General features: G+C 36.4%; 2 protein-coding genes across 2 annotated transcripts in view; one reads left to right on the plus strand and one right to left on the minus strand.

Moving 5' to 3' along the window:
* Positions 1-29: 29 nt before the first annotated feature.
* LOC129806895 (NPC intracellular cholesterol transporter 1 homolog 1b) lies at positions 30-8,438 on the plus strand. The gene is made up of 11 exons (XM_055855736.1): positions 30-408; positions 491-969; positions 1,027-1,377; positions 1,445-1,579; positions 2,346-2,647; positions 2,712-3,780; positions 3,857-4,020; positions 4,085-4,337; positions 7,534-7,953; positions 8,021-8,294; positions 8,367-8,438. Exons 1-11 carry the CDS (start codon positions 192-194, stop codon positions 8,399-8,401), a joined length of 3,699 nt encoding a protein of 1,232 aa, XP_055711711.1. The 5' UTR covers positions 30-191; the 3' UTR covers positions 8,402-8,438.
* The window catches only part of LOC129806728 (dynein axonemal heavy chain 7), a 23,538-nt gene continuing 14,206 nt past the window's right edge, over positions 8,422-17,753 (minus strand). The window contains exons 9-13 of the mRNA XM_055855500.1: positions 16,590-17,059; positions 14,142-14,845; positions 12,319-14,070; positions 11,577-11,776; positions 8,422-8,898 (exon numbers count right to left, since the gene is read on the minus strand). Coding sequence (XP_055711475.1) covers positions 8,422-8,898; positions 11,577-11,776; positions 12,319-14,070; positions 14,142-14,845; positions 16,590-17,059 — 3,603 coding nt within the window. The remainder of the gene's footprint in view (positions 8,899-11,576; positions 11,777-12,318; positions 14,071-14,141; positions 14,846-16,589; positions 17,060-17,753) is intronic.

Raw genomic sequence — 17,753 nt, forward strand, 5'->3', positions numbered from 1 at the left:
CAGGAGAGCCACTCAAGATGATTAGATTAGATGAGGTAAAACAGGTGTACAAAATGACAAGATAAAGTGGTATATTGGGCCCAATTGAACCACCATTGAGTTCCCAATTAAGCGGTAACAGAGGAAAAGGCATTGAAGTGTGTGATTATTTAGTGAACTGTGCTCGAAGTGACTGGACGTGAAATGGAAATATGAAGATTTTTAGTGAATTTTTGATTTTTGCTAGTTTACTAATCGGTGGACGTCAAGTTTCTGGTGATTGTGTGTGGTATGATGTGTGCAATGTAGACGGGAGAGGAAAATATCAAAATTGTCCATACAATGGTCCAGGATTTCCCTTAGACTTAACTCAAGATCCGGAAGCTGGTGAAATTCTACGGAGACGATGTCCTGATATCTTTACAAATGGTAATCCCATTTAAGACACTCAACTAGCAATACTTCACTTGGAGTTTTCCTAAATTGATTGATGGTTTTTTTTTTACACAAGACGATATGCCGCTGTGTTGCACACCTGCCAGTATTCGTCTAATGGATTCTGATTTTGCAATGGCTGAGGGAATTTACGGAAGATGTGAAGGATGTCTGAAAAATATGCTTCAGAGTATCTGTGCTTTTTCCTGCTCTCCCGATGCCAGTAAATTTATCAAAACTTATATTTCCGAGAATGATGGAAATCTTGGTAGAGGCCCCTTTGTTGAAGAGATGGATTTTTTTGCTAGTGAAAATTACTACAATACAACTTATGAGAGTTGTGCAAATATTGTACATCCGGCAACAGGAAAATTTGCAATGGATATAGCATGTGGATCTTTTGGTTCTGCAAGGTGCACTCCTCTTAGGTGGTTTGGTTTTATGGGGAACAGAATTGAGAATCCTCTAGCACCATTCCAAATCAATTATTTGCCATCTGATGATCCTGAAGGTAGATTCGAAGGAGAACCTAGGACGTGCGATGATCCCTATCCTGTAAGGTGGTTTTGCATTCATTTTTGGGTATATATTCCTAAGTTTCTGTTCTTTAAGGGTTCGTTTGAGTGTTCCTGCATTGATTGTCCTCTAAACTGTCCTCAAGGCATGGAGCCTGAAGTAGAGGAAACTACTTTTATGGTTGGAGACCTCAACGGTGTGACTTTTGTCACGGCATTGTTTCTGGGATTGCTGGGAATTGTCTTTGTGGTAATTGCATCAATTCGTACACGACACAGTGACTTCGATGAACTACCAAAGTGGACAGGTGGATTCAATGCTGTTAATCATTATTTAACAGTGTTCTTCAGATGGCTTGGACATGGATGCGCTGCCCATCCTATTCTGACTCTAGCTCTCTGTTCTTGGGCAATTGCTGGCATGGCTTATGGTATTTTCTACTTGGAGGTATATCCAGAAATTGTTTTATTTTTTCTTCTGATAGGTATCGAAATCTAATGATTTTTTTCGGCAGATTATTACAGATCCCGTAGAATTGTGGGCAAATCCAGATAGCAGATCACGAGTGGAGAAAAATTTCTTTGATAGTCGTTTTGGGCCATTTTACAGGACAGAACAGATCTTCCTAAAACCCTATAATACTACGCATGTAAGTGTGGATTCAAATTTTTCCCACACAGAAAAAAATATTTTGTAAAAATGTTCGTAAATGTTTGTGAATTCCTATGAGGGAGTTACGAAATGCTCGTGAATTGTATAACCCACAAACATGTTCGTAAAAGTTTGTACTTTTTTCACAAACATTGTTCGTAACTGTTGAAAAATTGCCGTGTAGATAATAGATGTGTTTTCGGAGAGGGAAACACTGTCCGGATGCGGCAACACTGTTTGTGGAGTTTTCAACCCAAGATCAAAAACTACCTCTTCTTCAGAGCTTTCGACACGCTCCGTGTCTTCCTCAGTGATCGAGTGTTGTCAGAGATCTGGGGGTTTCGTTGGGTAGGGGACGTTATGCATTGGCGGGAAGGTTCCAGGATGTTCACAAAAGATCTCAACGGATGCACCAGACACTCTTCGGTCATTCGGTGACAACGAAGGAGGAAGACACGGATCGTGTCGAAAGCTCTGAAGAAGAGGTAGTTTTTGGTCTTGGGTTGAAAACTTCACAAACAGTGTTGCCGCATCCGGACGGAGTTTCCCTCTCCGAAAACACATCTATTATCTACACGGCAATTTTTCTACAGTTACGAACAATGTTTGTGATAAAAGTACAAACTTTTACGAACATGTTTGTGGGTTATACGATTCACGAGCATTTCGTAACTCCCCCATAGGAATTCACAAACATTTACTAACATTTTTACAAATTTTTTTTCTGTCCAGAGAGCTCAATTGAAGATTGTTTCTCTTGTCAGATTTATCACGAAACTGAATTGGGAGTTGTGGAATTTGGACCGGCTTTCAATAAAGAATTCCTTTTGGAAGTATTTCGTCTCCAAGAGGAATTGGCACAATTGGGTCAAGATGAGGATTTAGGACTAGAAAAGATATGTTTTGCTCCCGTTATCTATCCAGGAGAAATTCCCACATTGGATCAGTGCACTGTTCAATCGGTTTTTGGATATTTCAATCATGATTATGATAAATTCAATGAAACCAGAATTGATTTCAATGGCTTCGAGAGGAATTACTTAAACATCATAATTAGTTGTACTCAGTAAGGACATTATCGTAGTTGATATTAGGAGAGAACGTCTCAATAATTCTTTTGATTTGATTAGGAATGCTTACGCTCCAGAATGTTTTGGTCCTTTTGGGGGTCCTGTAGAACCTGGAGTTGCTCTGGGTGGAATGCCAAAGCCTGAAGGGAATAACCAGCCGGAATATACTCTCGCAACGGCTGTTAGTATTTCATTTATGGTGAACAATCATCAAGATCCTGAACACTTGGATCTAGCAATGCAATGGGAGAAGCTCTTTATTGATTACTTGAAAGACTATGAGAGTGACATTATGGAGATTGCTTTTAGTGCTGAGAGATCCATCGAGGATGGAATACAAGAGTTGTCTGAGGCTGAAATGACGACAGTCATTATAAGTTACGTTGTGATGTTTGTCTACATAATGATAGCTTTGGGAAAAATTTCTGGTATTAGGACATTTTTCCTGGAATCTAAGATTACTCTTGCTGTTGGTGGAATAGCCATTGTATTGATTTCTGTGGCTTGTAGTTTGGGAATTTTTGGCTATGCTGGAATTTCAACTACTATGCTCACCATTGAAGTGATACCATTTTTGGTATTGGCCATTGGTGTTGACAATATCTTCATCATGGTGCACACTTACAATCGCATGGACAGGAGGGAGTATTCAACTGTTGCTGAAGGAATTGGAGTTACCATGGCACAAGTTGGTCCATCGATTCTTCTTACGGCTTCAGCGGAAATTTTCTGCTTTGGAATTGGTACATTGTCCAATATGCCGGCTGTTCATACCTTTGCCATGTATGCTGCTGTAGCTCTTCTGATTGACTTTATCCTTCAGCTAACAGCCTTTGTAGCCTTGATGAGTCTCGATCAGATGAGGTATGAATCGAAGAGATTTGATCTTATGTGTTGCTTCCGAATGGAGAAGTACCAGAAAGATGATAAACCCTCACAGGGATTCTTGCAAAAGATCATCGACAGATTTTATGCACCATTCCTACTGTCCAAACGTGTTAGACCTCTAGTATTTATCTTCTTCATTCTAACCACATGCTTATCAATTATGGTAGCACCTCATCTTGAGCCGGGTCTCGATCAGGAATTATCAATGGCCAAAGATTCCCATGTCGTCAAGTATTTCAAGGTGAGACTTTTGATCCATTTTTTTTTGTAATACCCCACTTAAGAATTTATCACTCACACTCCCATTCTTATGACAGTTTATGGCAGAATTGCTTTCAATTGGCCCACCTGTTTATTTTGTGGTAACATCTGGTTTGGACTATAGTGAAAATATCGCGCAAAATCTTATCTGCGGTGGTCCACTATGCAACAATGACTCGATTTCTGTTAAACTCTACATGGCATCACAATTTCCTGAGATGTATGAATTTTTGGTGACTCATGTGAGATTCCTATCTAATACAGATATTTTTTCTACGTTACAGTACCCACTTGGCTCGACCCTCTTCATCGTGGATTGATGACTATTTCGACTGGTTGAGTGTTGACACATGTTGCAAACTCTATGCCAACGGAAGCTTTTGTCCCAGTCTAAATCCATTTGATTGTATGGATTGTGAGAAGGAGATTGTGGATTTGAGACCTACTAGAGACACTTTTATGCGGTACTTTAGCAATTTCCTCTCGGATCTACCGCATGAGGGGTGCGCTAAAGCCGGAAGAGCAGCCTATGTTTCGGTAAATCACTTTAATATATTTTTTTTAATTCTTTAATTTGATAAAAACTAAATTATTCTAGCACTCTTCTAAAATAATAATTCAAATTGGGTTTCTACTGGTAATGTACCGGACTTTTTTTTGCAAAAACTTCCAGATGAACTAAGCATTTAGATTCAGCAGAAAATATTGGATTTAGTTTTTTAATTTTTATGAATACGAAAAATAAAAAATCAGTATAACAACACCTGGAATTGGATTAATATATCCAGGTTATAAGAAAACAGAGATAGAGCTTTCTGTGAATCATCTTTTCGCAGTTTTTTTGGGTTAATAATAATTTACTTTCGATTTATACCGGTTTGCAAATTATCGAAAAATCTAATCAAAATTGAAAATTAATGAATACTGTTTTGAGTACTATTTTACTTTGCCTAAAACAAATTTAAAAAAAACGTGGTTTTGGAAGGAAAAATTGAGTGTAAGAAAAATAGAAAAAGGCTTCTCTAAACAATATTGACTTATAGAGGGGTTACCGAAGACCAGAAAGTCGGTATCTCCTACCGTTTAGCATCTTTAGAGATTTGACTTTAAAAAAAATGACGAATTTTCCGATAGTAAGTCTGTACGAGGTGTGTTTAAAGAGTAAATTGACTTTTTAATTTTCTCGAAAAATATTAATTTATTTATTAATATTTAATTTATTCCTTCCAAAATAATCTCTCCCAGATATAATGCACTTGTGCTCAGGCTTTTTACAATCCTCGAAGTCCTTCTGATATGCGCTTTTTGATACTACTTCGAGCTCTTCTGGCGATGGGGTCCTTATCTCCTTAATCGCACCAATAAGCCATCTTTTCATGAGGCTTTTCAGATATGAAAATAGGAAAAAGTTCCCGGGATCAATTCTAGCAAAAACGACGGCTGAAGTATGATTATGGCCTTGTTTTTGTTAAAAAAAATCACGAACAAACAGAGATATATGAAGAAGCTTTTCAAGCATACTTTTCTACCACACGGTTCATGCTCAAAACATCCAAAAAGAATTCCATGGAATGAACGAACTGATATCCCGGTAAGCTCAAATACTCTTGTAATAATGATTCAAGAATTTTCCATAAAAATGTCTTCACTGCTTCAACATTATCGGTTTTTGACGTCCAGGACGAGTATCATCATTAACATAATCTAAGCCTGCTGTGGAAAGCCTGTACCACTTAAAAAAATTCTTTTTGCTTAAAATAGACTCCCTACTACCATAAATGACATTTCAATTGCATTGAAACGTTTAATTTGATTTTTTTCACAAACAAATTTAATAGAGATTCGTTGATTATATTTTTTCAATATCAAAAAAAAAAAATGTCAAGCATATCGAAACAGATCTAGTCTATAAAAGAGTAACTAAAAGTGAAAGAGGGCTTATCATGCCAACAAATATTGGGGACATGTCCACCAAAATATTATAAAAGAAAAATCAAGAATCGAATGTGAGTAGCCTGAGAAATGTGAAAAGTCACCTTACTTTTTGAACATACCTCGTATGAATGAAATTTTCCAAAATTTTCACCTAAGCTACTTTCAAATAGGCCCCGGTAAAAATCTCGAAAAACCAAATATCGAAAGCCAAAATTCCGAAGAGGTTAAAGTCCCGAACGCTAAAATCCCGAACGTCAAAATCCCGAATGGGTTGAAATTCCGAATCTCCAATATCATGGATAGGCTAATTGTACTGAAAGCCAAAATCCCGGCTTCTTAAAGGTATTTATAGCTGTGCTCCCGCGCTTATTTGGAGTCACAAGCTAATTTTCTGCGTTTTGCGAAATTGTTCTATATATCCACTATCCACCATATAATTTTGACCTTTTCAGGATTTTGTCTATTCAGGATTTTGGCTCTCGAGATTTTGGTGTTCATGATCTTGGCGTCTGGGATGGGATTTTTTCTTTCTGGATTTTAGCTTTTTGGGAGTTTGGCTTTTCGGGATTTTGACTCATTCGGGATTTCGACCTATTCGGGATTTATCTCTTCGGGAATCTGGCTTTTTGGAATTTTGGAATTCGGGAAATTGGCTTTCGGGATTTTGCCGTTCAGGATTTTGACCGGTACCGTTCCAAACACATCCAAAAATGAAGGAAATCGTTGCAACTATTTCTGATAATACCTAAAAACATTTTATGTATTAGTATGACAAGAGAAAACCTATCTAGTTCTAGATAATATTTTCTTTTAGTAGAGCTCACCGAAGACCGAAGGTTGATATCCTTTGCGGTTTTCCCTATAACCCGATAACAAGTTGAAAATAAAACGGAATATATATTTCTCCTTCTTTGAGTTTAATAAGTATTTTATTTTATGAGCAAAAAAATTTAAAAAAAAAAGATAATTTTTCTTATCTTTTTGTAAGGCATGGGTTTATGTTACCAGATCGATATTCCATGTTTTTATCAAAAGTATATCATGGGAAGTTTCATACGACCTCATAGGGAGGTTTTCTGTGTACAATAACAATTTTTAATAAAAAAAAATCTTGAAATTCATTGGAAAAAAATGCAACCTGTTTTTGTCGACTAAGCTCTAAATTTGAAAAATTCATTTCCTGAAAGTAATATTTCAAATACATTAAAAAAATTAAAAATAATAGGGTACGTGTGCCAAATTCCGGTCAACTTGCAATTTCGGCCACCTTTTTTGTTCCTCGAATTTCTATGAACTTTTAGATTTTACATACTCTAGAGATTATACAATGCAAAAGAATAACAAAAAATGTAGCTTCGACAAACAAGATGACGTGAAAAAGATATTGAAAGAATTCCCGAAAGGCAAGGAACTATGGAGAATGAAGGTGGCCGAAATAGAGCACCAAAGCTATGTCTATATTTTTATTCATTTTAAAATGTATTAAGAATGATTTTAGAGTAAATAAAGACGGTAAATTCTTTACAAGGTTCCAAGCAACACTTTTTAAGAAGAAAGAATAAAAAAGATAAATTTGAATTTAAAATATTATATTTCAAACTTGATACTTTGACGCTTGCATGCAACTATGCCTAAATTTGGCACACTTACCCTACTTTAGTATTATTTTTGATTATCAGATCGTTCGAGGATATTAGATTGCAGTATTAAAATCCCTGTTATTAATAAATAATCACAGCTAATCGCATATTCTTAAAATTTCCTTTCTCTTCAATTGTTTAATTTTGTATTTTTTCAGGCCATTAATTACATCTATGACGAAGTTGGAGATACTTACATCCAGGATTTCTACTTTAGCTCTTACCATACAACTCTCAGTACTTCCCGGGATTTCTACACAGCTCTGAAGCAAGCTAGAATTATCACTGATGATATTCAGAAGGATTTAGATGAGAAGGACTTGGGAATCACTATTTTCCCTTATAGCGTCTTCTATGTCTTCTATGAGCAGTACCTTAGCATTTGGACGGATTCTCTATTCTCCCTGGGCATGTCGTTGGTGTGCGTTTTTGGAATAACATTTTTGGTGACAGGATTTGATATTGTATCAGCTTTAATTGTCTCTCTGGTTGTCCTAATGATCCTTATCAATATGTTGGGACTTATGTGGGCGTGGAGTATAACACTCAATGCTGTCTCTCTAGTCAATCTTGTGGTGGTAGGTTTTGTCAGAGGAACAAAAAAAAGTGCGAAATTATTTACTGGATTATTTATTTGATTTTCAGAGTGTAGGAATTGGTGTAGAATTTGTATCTCACATCGTTCGATCGTTTACACGAGCTTCCGGTGATCACATGGACAGATCTAGAAGTGCACTTGTAAATATGGGCAGCAGTGTTCTCTCTGGTATTACCCTGACGAAATTTTCTGGAATTGTAGTACTTGCCTTTGCCAAATCCCAAATTTTCCAAGTCTTTTACTTCCGAATGTACCTGGGAATGGTTCTTATTGGAGCTGCACACGGTCTAATCTTCTTACCAGTTCTTCTCAGCTTTATCGGTGAGTCATACTAAATCCTAGATATTTTTTTTTAATTATTTTAATATCTTTAATATTTTGTTTAATTTTCAGGTCCCCCTTCAAAGGTAAAAGAGAGACATTATTGAATTGATGAATAAAGATGATATTAATTGAGTTGACAAAGTGCTGAAACTCCACGAAGAATCCAGTGATCTGCTGAAGAATCGCTGGAGATATTCAGTGGAATTGTCATGATAAATCCATTTCCATTCTGTGATACTTCCATGTCTTTGCGGTCACATCGGAGAACATACGTTGGACAGAGGTATGTGTTTTCCACTTTCTTCCCATTTTTTCTCGGAATGCATGCAATCTCTGGCAGTTGATCATGCAACTGATGAGGATTCAGTTCATCGAGGCAATTTTTATCTCTATCAAATCTTGCTCCGCTCAGAAACAGTCCAAAGATTCTAGTCTCATCTTTATCTTGAGACCCAATTCCTACTGAAAAGTCAAATTCAATTGAATCAATGGGAATTTTGTGCTTCCGCGTGAAGTTTAAGTGAATGGTTGACAGAAAAGCTCTCGGTGAGTAGAAGCCCGGAAGCCAAATTGACGATGGAATGCCATTGTCGACCCAATTCTGAAAGTTTGATCAATAAAAGTGCAAAAGAATGTGTACGAAAAATTATCAGTAGCGAACTTAGGGCAGCGGCTAGGGGTAAATCCCACCGGGCACCGAAAGTACACTGTGAGAGAAATCCGAAAAAGTTAAAATAACATTCCGGAAGTGTTAATTTTACCCTGCATTATTGATCCGAAATCGGTGTAAATATTATGCTTTTTAGGTTATTATGGGTTAAAGTTACCCTTTTTCATGTTAATTTTACCCTTAAAAAGGTGTAAAATTAACATTAAAAAATGTTGATATATTTTTACACCTAAAAATTGATAAAGTTACGAGGAAAAAAGTTAATTGCAACCTCTTTTTTTTTCTCAGTGTAGGGGAAAGTGGTCGGTCTTTGAACGCCGCAGCCTTTCAATGTTTCAATTTTTCTCTTATTTCTCAAAGCGAGAATTCTATTTTGTGAACTATGTTAATACTATTAACTATTTTCCATTAAGTTCAATAAACAAAATGGAATTTTAGCTTTGGGAAATAAGTGAAAAAATGAAGCATTCAAAGGCAGGCAACTTTCCCCTAGAGTATGTGAGTATTTTAAGGAAATACTCTAAGCTCGTTAGTTTTTAGAGAGTGATTCATACTTACGTTCGAAAAGCTTGGTATCAAATCTCGACTCATCGAATCATGTGCTTTTTTATCTTATTTGTTAAGTATTATCAATATTTTTTATTACTAAAGTGCTTTAAAAGAACATTCCAGCATACCCCTGATGTTATAATAATAATAATCCAAATTATCATACACTATATTTTCTCTATTTTTTAAACATAATAAAAGTTTATTTAAACTAATTTCAACGTATCCCAGTCAAAATTTCGAAAACCAAAATCCGGAATGGATCAGATTTCCGAATTTTCAAACCGAACGGGCCAAAATAACGAAATCCAAAATCCCGAATTCTTTAAAGTGTTTAAGTATAGCTACTCCCACGAATGCTCCCGCTCTTGTTGGAGACAAAGGGAAATTTGGAAATTTTCTGTGTTTTGGGAAATTATTCTACACAATATCCCCCAAATAATTTCGTCTCTTACAGGATTTTGACCATTAGGGATATTGTCATTAGGGATTTTGCCTTGAAGGATTTTGGTTTTTCAGGATTTTGACTTTTCGGTATTTTGGCTTTTCGGTATTTTGGCTTTTCGAAATTTTGACTTTTCGGAATTTTGGCCCTATTCGGGATTTTGGCGTTCAGGATTTTGCCTTCCGGGACTTTGGCTTTTCGGGATTTTGACCCCATTCAGGATTTATACTTTCGGGATTTTGACTTTGCTGGATTTTGAATTTCGCGATTTTGGTGTTCAGAATTTTGGTCTTCGAGATTTTGGCTTTTCATGACTTTAGTTTTACGTGACTTTGGCTTTTCGGGATTTTAGTTTTTCGGGATTTTGGCTTTTCGGGATTTTGACCCCTTCCGAGATTTAGACTTTTGGGATTTTGGCGTTCAGGTTTTTGGGCTTTGTGGGATATTGAGTTTCGCGATTTTAGCGTTCAGGATTCTGACTTCCAGAATTTTGGCTTTTCGGGATTTTTCCCCATTCAGAATTTTAATTTTTCGGTATTTTGATGTTCAGGGTTTTTGCTTCCGGGATTTTGGCTTTCACGATTTAGGCTTTTCGTGACTTTGGTATTTTGTGACTTTGACTTTTCGGGAATTTAGCCTTTTGGGATTTTGACCCGATTCAAGATTTAGACTTTACGGATTTTGGCCTTGTGGGATTTTGGGTTTCGGGATTTTGGCGTTCAGGAATTTGGATTTTGGGATTTTTGCTTTTCGTGACTTGGCTTTTCGGGATTTGGACGCCATTCTGGATTTAGACTTTCGGGACTTTGGCCCAATTCGGGATTTAGACTTTCGGGATTTTGACGTTCAGGGTTTTTGCTTCCGTGATTTTGGCTTTCAGGATTTAGGCATTTCATGACTTTGGTGTTTTATGAGTTTGACTTTACGGGATTTTAGCCTTTTGGGATTTTGGGCTCATTCGAGATTTAGACTTTCGGGATTTTGGCTTTGTAGGATTTTGGGTTTCGGGATTTTGACGTTCAGATATTTGGCTCTTGGGATTTTGATTTTTTGTGACTTTGGGTTTCCATGATTTTGACCTCATTCGCGATTTTGACTTTCGAATGGCGTTCATGATTTTAGCTTCCATGATTTTGGTTTTCAAGATTTTGGCTTTCAGGATTTTGGCTTATCGGGATTTTGGCTCTCCTGTCAAAAATAACTCTTTTGACTTTCTATTCCAGAGCAATTATTACCTATCCGACAATTGAACTTGATCCGAGACTTAATACTGAACTTTTGAAAGGCTTTCTTTCAATTTCTTTCAATTCTTTTTCTCTTTACTAAAGCTAAATGCTCCATATATGATTAAGGAGCTTGAAATTTACTTTTCCTGGTTTGTGTGCTTGGTTCTTGTTACCGTAACTTAAAATCGGTAATTTTTAATAATTATTTTGATCCATAAAAATATCTAAACTGATTTTAGTAACATTTGCCTGAAAATAAAAATAAATAATTTTGGGCAATCGTCTTCCAGATGGACCCCTAATAAAATAATAAATAAAAAAATAAATAAATATGAAGACATAAAAAAGAATGAGCCATGACGGACATAAAAGTATTTCTAGCCCCGTGCGCCCTTTAACCTAAGTCCGCCACTGCAAATTCTATCATAATCCCATACCTGGAAATACGTTATTCTGTGGTGGAGGTCTTCAATGAAACTTCCTAGAGGTTTTCTGGTTGGATAGGAGAATTTTAGCCACTTTCCTGGCACTTGTCCTTTGGCTATAGAGTCAATAGCATCTTCCATTTGTGGTGTTAAAATTGCAGTACCTGAGAAGTAATGGAATTAGTTAATAAAGAGTGTCAAACGATATTCAGGTAAATCCTCTTTAAGATTTTAAGTGTATGTCCAGAAGGTTTCTACAATATGGGTACTGTATGGGTTTTATAGGGAATCCTCAGCGCAGACAAAACGTTGGCGTCCGAAAAAAGTGCGGGAAAATCGCAAATCAGATGGGAATCAGACTAAAAAAGAGTCCAATCGCAATAGAATTCGCCTCATGGAAATCCTTGAGACAATCTATGGACCCAATAATCTTCCACAATCTGTGCAGAATTTACTACATGCTCTAGAAATGCAACTTTGGACTCTGAAGCAATTTGAGATGAGTGAATGTCAGGAAGAGAGATTAAACTATGTGAAGAAGCATATTCTTGCATATGAGCATCATAGTCGGGAAGTACTGGACGAAAAACTGGATTATCTTCTTTGCCAAGAAATCAGTGCGATAGAAAGGAAAAGGCAAGCTATAGAACTCAATGTTCAGCGGCAATTGAGGAAGAACAGAAACAGAGTTATTCTAAATACTCACCATTGATGCACTTTATCACATTTCTCAGCTGATCCCTGATGAACTGGATTAATTGATTGTACTGCGACAGTTCCTGGAATAGCAGGAAATTTAGAGATTCTGTGTATGATTTGGGATATTTTGCCTTGACTTCTGTTAGATTGAATATTTCGGGGATTTTTGAGAGAATCTCTTGAGAAGTCTTGAGAACTTTCTCTTCTAAATCTTCCAATAAATTATTCTTCTGGAGTTGCACTAAATCCTGACGATCTTGAATTGAAAGTATTGTGTCCAGTAGTTCTTTAGTATCTTCGTCATCTTTCACATTGGAAGCATTTCTGTGCAATCCCAGAGCATTAGGAATATTTTCAATAGCTAAATTATCAATAAAGTGCATAAAATTTTCTTGATTTGTATCTTCTGGGATTGAAAAGGTATTTTTGATTCTCTGTTCTTCATCAATCTGACTTATAACGAAGGATTTGAAGAGGATAGAGAGTAAACGTTGATCCCATAGATCAGATACCCGTTCACCATAGTTGCTGAATTCAATGATGTGAAACAAGGTTTTAAGGGTTACTTCATCCGTTCCTGAGAAAAATTTCCGAAGATTCCTTACGCTTACTAATAAATCCAGATCATTAAAATCGTACTGAACATTCCATCCACTCTCTCGAAAGTGCTTCCTTTCGAGGATTATGCTGTGGAAGCAGCAGAGTTTGTAGAGGATTCTTTGGAAATCATCTGGATCTTCTTTTTGTGAATAGTATTTGAATTTTTGAGTGAGATTCCTCAGGAGACCATCACTGAGCTCCCTGGTAATTTTCACACTGTTCGCAAGTAAGGATGGTGGGAAATTCTTCGTTGGTAGGGATGTCAACCAGAGTCGAAAATCCGGATGAGTTGTATCTGTGGTGAAGGAGTCACAGATACCTTCTAATGTTGTTAGCCAATTGTTTGCCAGATGGCAATTTAAAAGAACTACCCAACTACCGGATTTCATGCCCTCCTCAATGATCTGAGCAGCAATTTCTCCCTGAGCTTTTCCCAGAGTCACAAGAACCACCTTGTCATCTGGAATTCCTCTGTTTTGAGCAAATTTCAAAAGAGATTCCGTAAAGTCATATCCTGGTTCCAGAATAGCGACGATGGGTGTACAAGAATTGGAAATTTCAAAGCAGGAATCCAGAGTAGGTAGTGGAGGATCAATAAAATCCTTCCCGAGGTTTTTTGCTACAAAATCCGTAACACTGTGGTTTAAGATATCCCTTCTGAGACACCGGAGAACCAGCAATTTGTGGAAGTCACTCAAGTCAGTTTTCCAAGGTTCTGGGATTTTTTCAAGAGGATTCTCTGACTCCAGGACTTCTTCCCAATGATTCAAATTCTCAGAAATATGTTCGATGATATCTTTAAAAGGAGAAAATTTGGTTAGATAGCAAATTTCTCGCCAAGTTCTTGGAGACAATGCATCAGATGGGGATTCTGGAAAATCACAGGGCACAGCTGTTGTTCCAGTAAGAAGAAACATCCATTCTTCTTTGTCGAAATTGTGAATGTTAAAAGAGAGAATTAGTGCCAAGACGAGTTTGTCCTTGTGGAAAATACTCTGACAGACACTGAAGAAGAAACTTCTAGTAAAGTATTTCTTAAGTCCCTGAAGACGGGCATTGATATCATCCAACTTTTCAGTATTATCAATGGCAGTGAGGTAAACGCTGATAAACCATTTCAAATTGAACTGGTACATGGGATTGATATTGCTGAGATGATCTGCAATTTAAGACAAATGATTAGATAATTCTCGAGTGAATCATTGACCACAGCCAAAGAGGGGAATTTACCTATTGAGAAGAATAACGTTGAACAATGATCAGCAATTTGATTGTAAACCACTCGTCCATCTTCCAACTGTTTCTCCGTATGCTTAGCTACGCTATGCTTTTCCTGAACTTCATTGAGGAGACCTTTGGATGTACTGAGATTCTGTACAGCTTTGTCATTTTCCAATATTTCTTTTTCTGTAGACAGAATTTCTAGGATATTCTCCTCAATATCTCTCAGTTGTTTCTCCGTATCACCTCTCTGCATGACAATCTGATTACGTTCAGACTCCAAATCTGGACGTTCTCGACCAATTGTAGCAGAAACTATTTGATTATTCAAACCCTCTCGAGTCACAACAAAATTGATTATCTTAACATCTACTGCCACATCTGGAGGAATTGTAGGATTGTAAAGTTTTGTGGTGATAAATAGGCGGAATGATTCATTGAATTCAATTATATTTTCGCCCAATTTGATGCAATAGACACCGCCCTGTTTGAAGATCTGCTTTTTGAGAATTGGCTCTAGCATAGGATCCAATTCTTCACCCACATTCTCAATAAGAACTGGAAGTCCGAATTGAATGGAATTTTCCAGGACACGATTATAGTCAGGCTGATGGAAACGAATTACACACAGTCTATTTTCCTTTTCTAAATTCTTAATCCAGCTGTTGGCCAGGAATTGAGGATCGATCATCAAAGGCCACCTCTTTGAATATCTAAAATTATAAAAGCCAGTGATAAGCCTAGATATAGAGGTGCGATTCCTTCATTAAAAAATTTGGATTGTGGTAAACACGAACGATATTTATACATAAATAATGCAAATTTCTTAATAATTCTTAAAGTGTACGTAACATTTTATCGTTATTAATGAGGAAAATTGGATGAGAAATGCATAAAAGTGTCTGAAAATCTTTAAAGTCGAATATCTCGGAAACTATGAGAGATAGAGGCCTCAAATTTTACATCCATTGGGAGCCCCTTTCAGGTTTGATATGTGCAAGATTACGCTTGAAAATGAAAAAAATTGGATGAGAAATGCATAAAGGTGTCTAAAAATCTTTAAAATCGATTATCTCGGAAACTATGAGAGATAGAGGCCTTAACTTTACATCTGTTTAAACATTTGGTAAGACATTTCGGTCTTTACATTTGGTAAGATATTTCGTTTAAGTAAGCCCTCACTCATCAAAATCTGTCAAATAGAACCGGAGATATGATTTTTTGAATTTTGTGAACTTTGACCCTTATATCTCCGGTTCTATTGAAACCATAGCGCACTTACGCCCCATTTTGGAAACATCCTAGACTGGACTACAACACTTTAAAATTTGATTAACTTGCACAATGCCGTTTTTGAGAAAAATTAGTTTGAATTTTGATGAATTTTGACGCTATCGCAGCGCCACCTGTGGTGACTTTTGAACTTCCATCTGAAAGTGCTCATCGAGACGAAACCAAAAACCCAAAATTTAGCTGAAAATGTTAATTAGAACCGGAGATGGAGGCCGGTCAATATTCGAACTTTGACCCTTTATAGCTCGGATCAGGGGTTATGGATCAACTTAGGTATTTTTTTGTTCAATAGGTATAATCAGTGGCTATAACATACTAAAATTTCAGCCCGATACACAATGGAATTTTTGAGTTATTTAACTTAGAAAATTGAAAAATCTTCTTTTTAAAAATAGCGCCCCTAGCGGTGGTTTTATGAATTTGAGATGTTAGAAAGTAAAGTGGCATTTCACGAGAGCTTTTTGAAACGCCCTCACTTTTTAAATTATGACAATTAGAACCGGAGTTATGGCCATTTTAAGAAATTTTTTTTGGACCCTTATTGCTCGGGTCAGGGGGGTCGAGGGACCTTACGTTTGGTATTGATCGAAATCCCTAAGACCCCGCTATAACATATTAAAATTTGAGCCCGATCGATGCCATAGGGGCGGAGCTATTGAGAAAACAAAAAATGGGGGTATTCAAAATGGCGGAAGGTGGGGTGGGGGGGGGGGGGTTAGGGGTCAATGCACCAAGTTGCAATTTTCACCCGATATATAACCTTTGCCGAAAATCGCAACGACGACGGACGGACGGACGGGAACGGTTTTTAGCCATCCATGTATTCGTGATCAGGAAGTGGCCAAACACATTCTGGCAAAGTTTTGGGGCCGATCGGAGGACATAAGATTTTGTCAGGATTATAGTAGGTGAAATTGTTAAGAATCTCACCTAATAGGGCTAAAAATTTCAATATTTTTTTATTTTCTAAATTCCTTGTTTGAATTCTAAAAAACTTACGACATTGAAGAAGGTCTATGGAGGTTATCTATAGAAAAAAATTTGAGCCGCTATCTTTTTTACCTTGGAAGATATTGAATTTTGAATTTTTCGATTTGTGACTTTTTGCCCCAGTGTCCCCTACTTTGAGTTTCCTCAAAAATTTACAAAATATTCTAAACTTACTTAATAATTACGGCATTTTCGATTGGATGAGTCTCAGAGGGAAGTCCACAGATGTTCCACTGTCTTATTTGGACAGGATCCTCGAGGGTATTGTCTACTTGGAAGGGAACAGAATGTACAATGTCCAGTGCATTAATTTTTTCGAGCCACATCTTCAAGAGTTTTTGTCGAAATTCAACAGGAAAGGCACCCATGTAGGAAACTATTCCAGAAGAAATTATTATATCTCCCGTAACCTTATCGAAAGAAGCCTCTAGTCTATCTGCTATATCCTTCCATCCATCTTTCTCACTTTCGAGAGTGTTGATTAATTCATTGGCACGCTGTAGTTTTTTCGTAGATGCCTCAAATTCGTTTTGAAGTAGACGAAATTCCTCCTGTTTAGCATCATGGTGAGATTGTAGATCAGCTAGACTCACTTCTGCCGATGATAACTGTTCCAATTTAATGTTGAGGGAATCTATAGCGGTCTGGAAGATAAAAAAAATGTCTTAAACATTATCACAAAAAAAACTAAAAAGAATAGTATAGGGCAAAAAACAAATGGTCAGTAAAAAGTCAAAAGTGGTCAGCAAAAAATTAAATTTGATCAGCAAATAATTCGAAATAATCAGTAGAAAGTAAAATTTGGTCAGTAAAAAGTTAAATTTGGTCAGTAAAAACTTCGAATTGATCAGTAGAGTAGATATATTCGAGTTGATCAGTAAAAAATTGGAAATTAATCAGCAAAAAATTAAAAATGGCCAGTAAAAAGAAAATATCGTCAGTAAAAAATTAAAAATGAGCAGTAAAAATATCGAGTTGATCAGCAAATAATTAAAAATGAGGAACAAAAAAAAAATTTAAAAAAGCATTAAAAAATTAAAAACGATCAGTAGAAATATTCGTATTGATCATTGAAAAAATAAAAAGTGGTCAGCAAAAAATTAAAAAGGAGCAGTAAAAAATAAAAATTGGTCAGTAAAAAATTAAAAGTGAACAGTAAAAAATTATATGTGATCAGTAAAAACTTAAAAGTGGTCAGTAAAAAATTAAAACAGGTCAGTAAAATATAAAAATTGGTCAGTAAAAAATTAAGAGTGGTCAGTAAAAAATGAAATGTGGTCAGCAAAAAATTAAAAGTGGTCAGCAAAAAATTAAAAGTGGTCAGAAAAAAATAAAAAT

This window comes from Phlebotomus papatasi, chromosome 3 (assembly GCF_024763615.1).
Source record: "Phlebotomus papatasi isolate M1 chromosome 3, Ppap_2.1, whole genome shotgun sequence".
NCBI classification, from domain to species: Eukaryota; Metazoa; Arthropoda; class Insecta; order Diptera; family Psychodidae; genus Phlebotomus; species Phlebotomus papatasi.

Coding starts and splice junctions, on each gene's coding strand:
- LOC129806895 (XM_055855736.1), top strand. CDS start 192: ATGAAGATTTTTAGTGAATTTTTGATTTTTGCTAGTTTACTAATCGGT. Junction 970..1,026: donor CGTGCGATGATCCCTATCCT/GTAAGGTGGTTT, acceptor CTGTTCTTTAAG/GGTTCGTTTGAGTGTTCCTG. Junction 7,954..8,020: donor CTCTAGTCAATCTTGTGGTG/GTAGGTTTTGTC, acceptor TTTGATTTTCAG/AGTGTAGGAATTGGTGTAGA.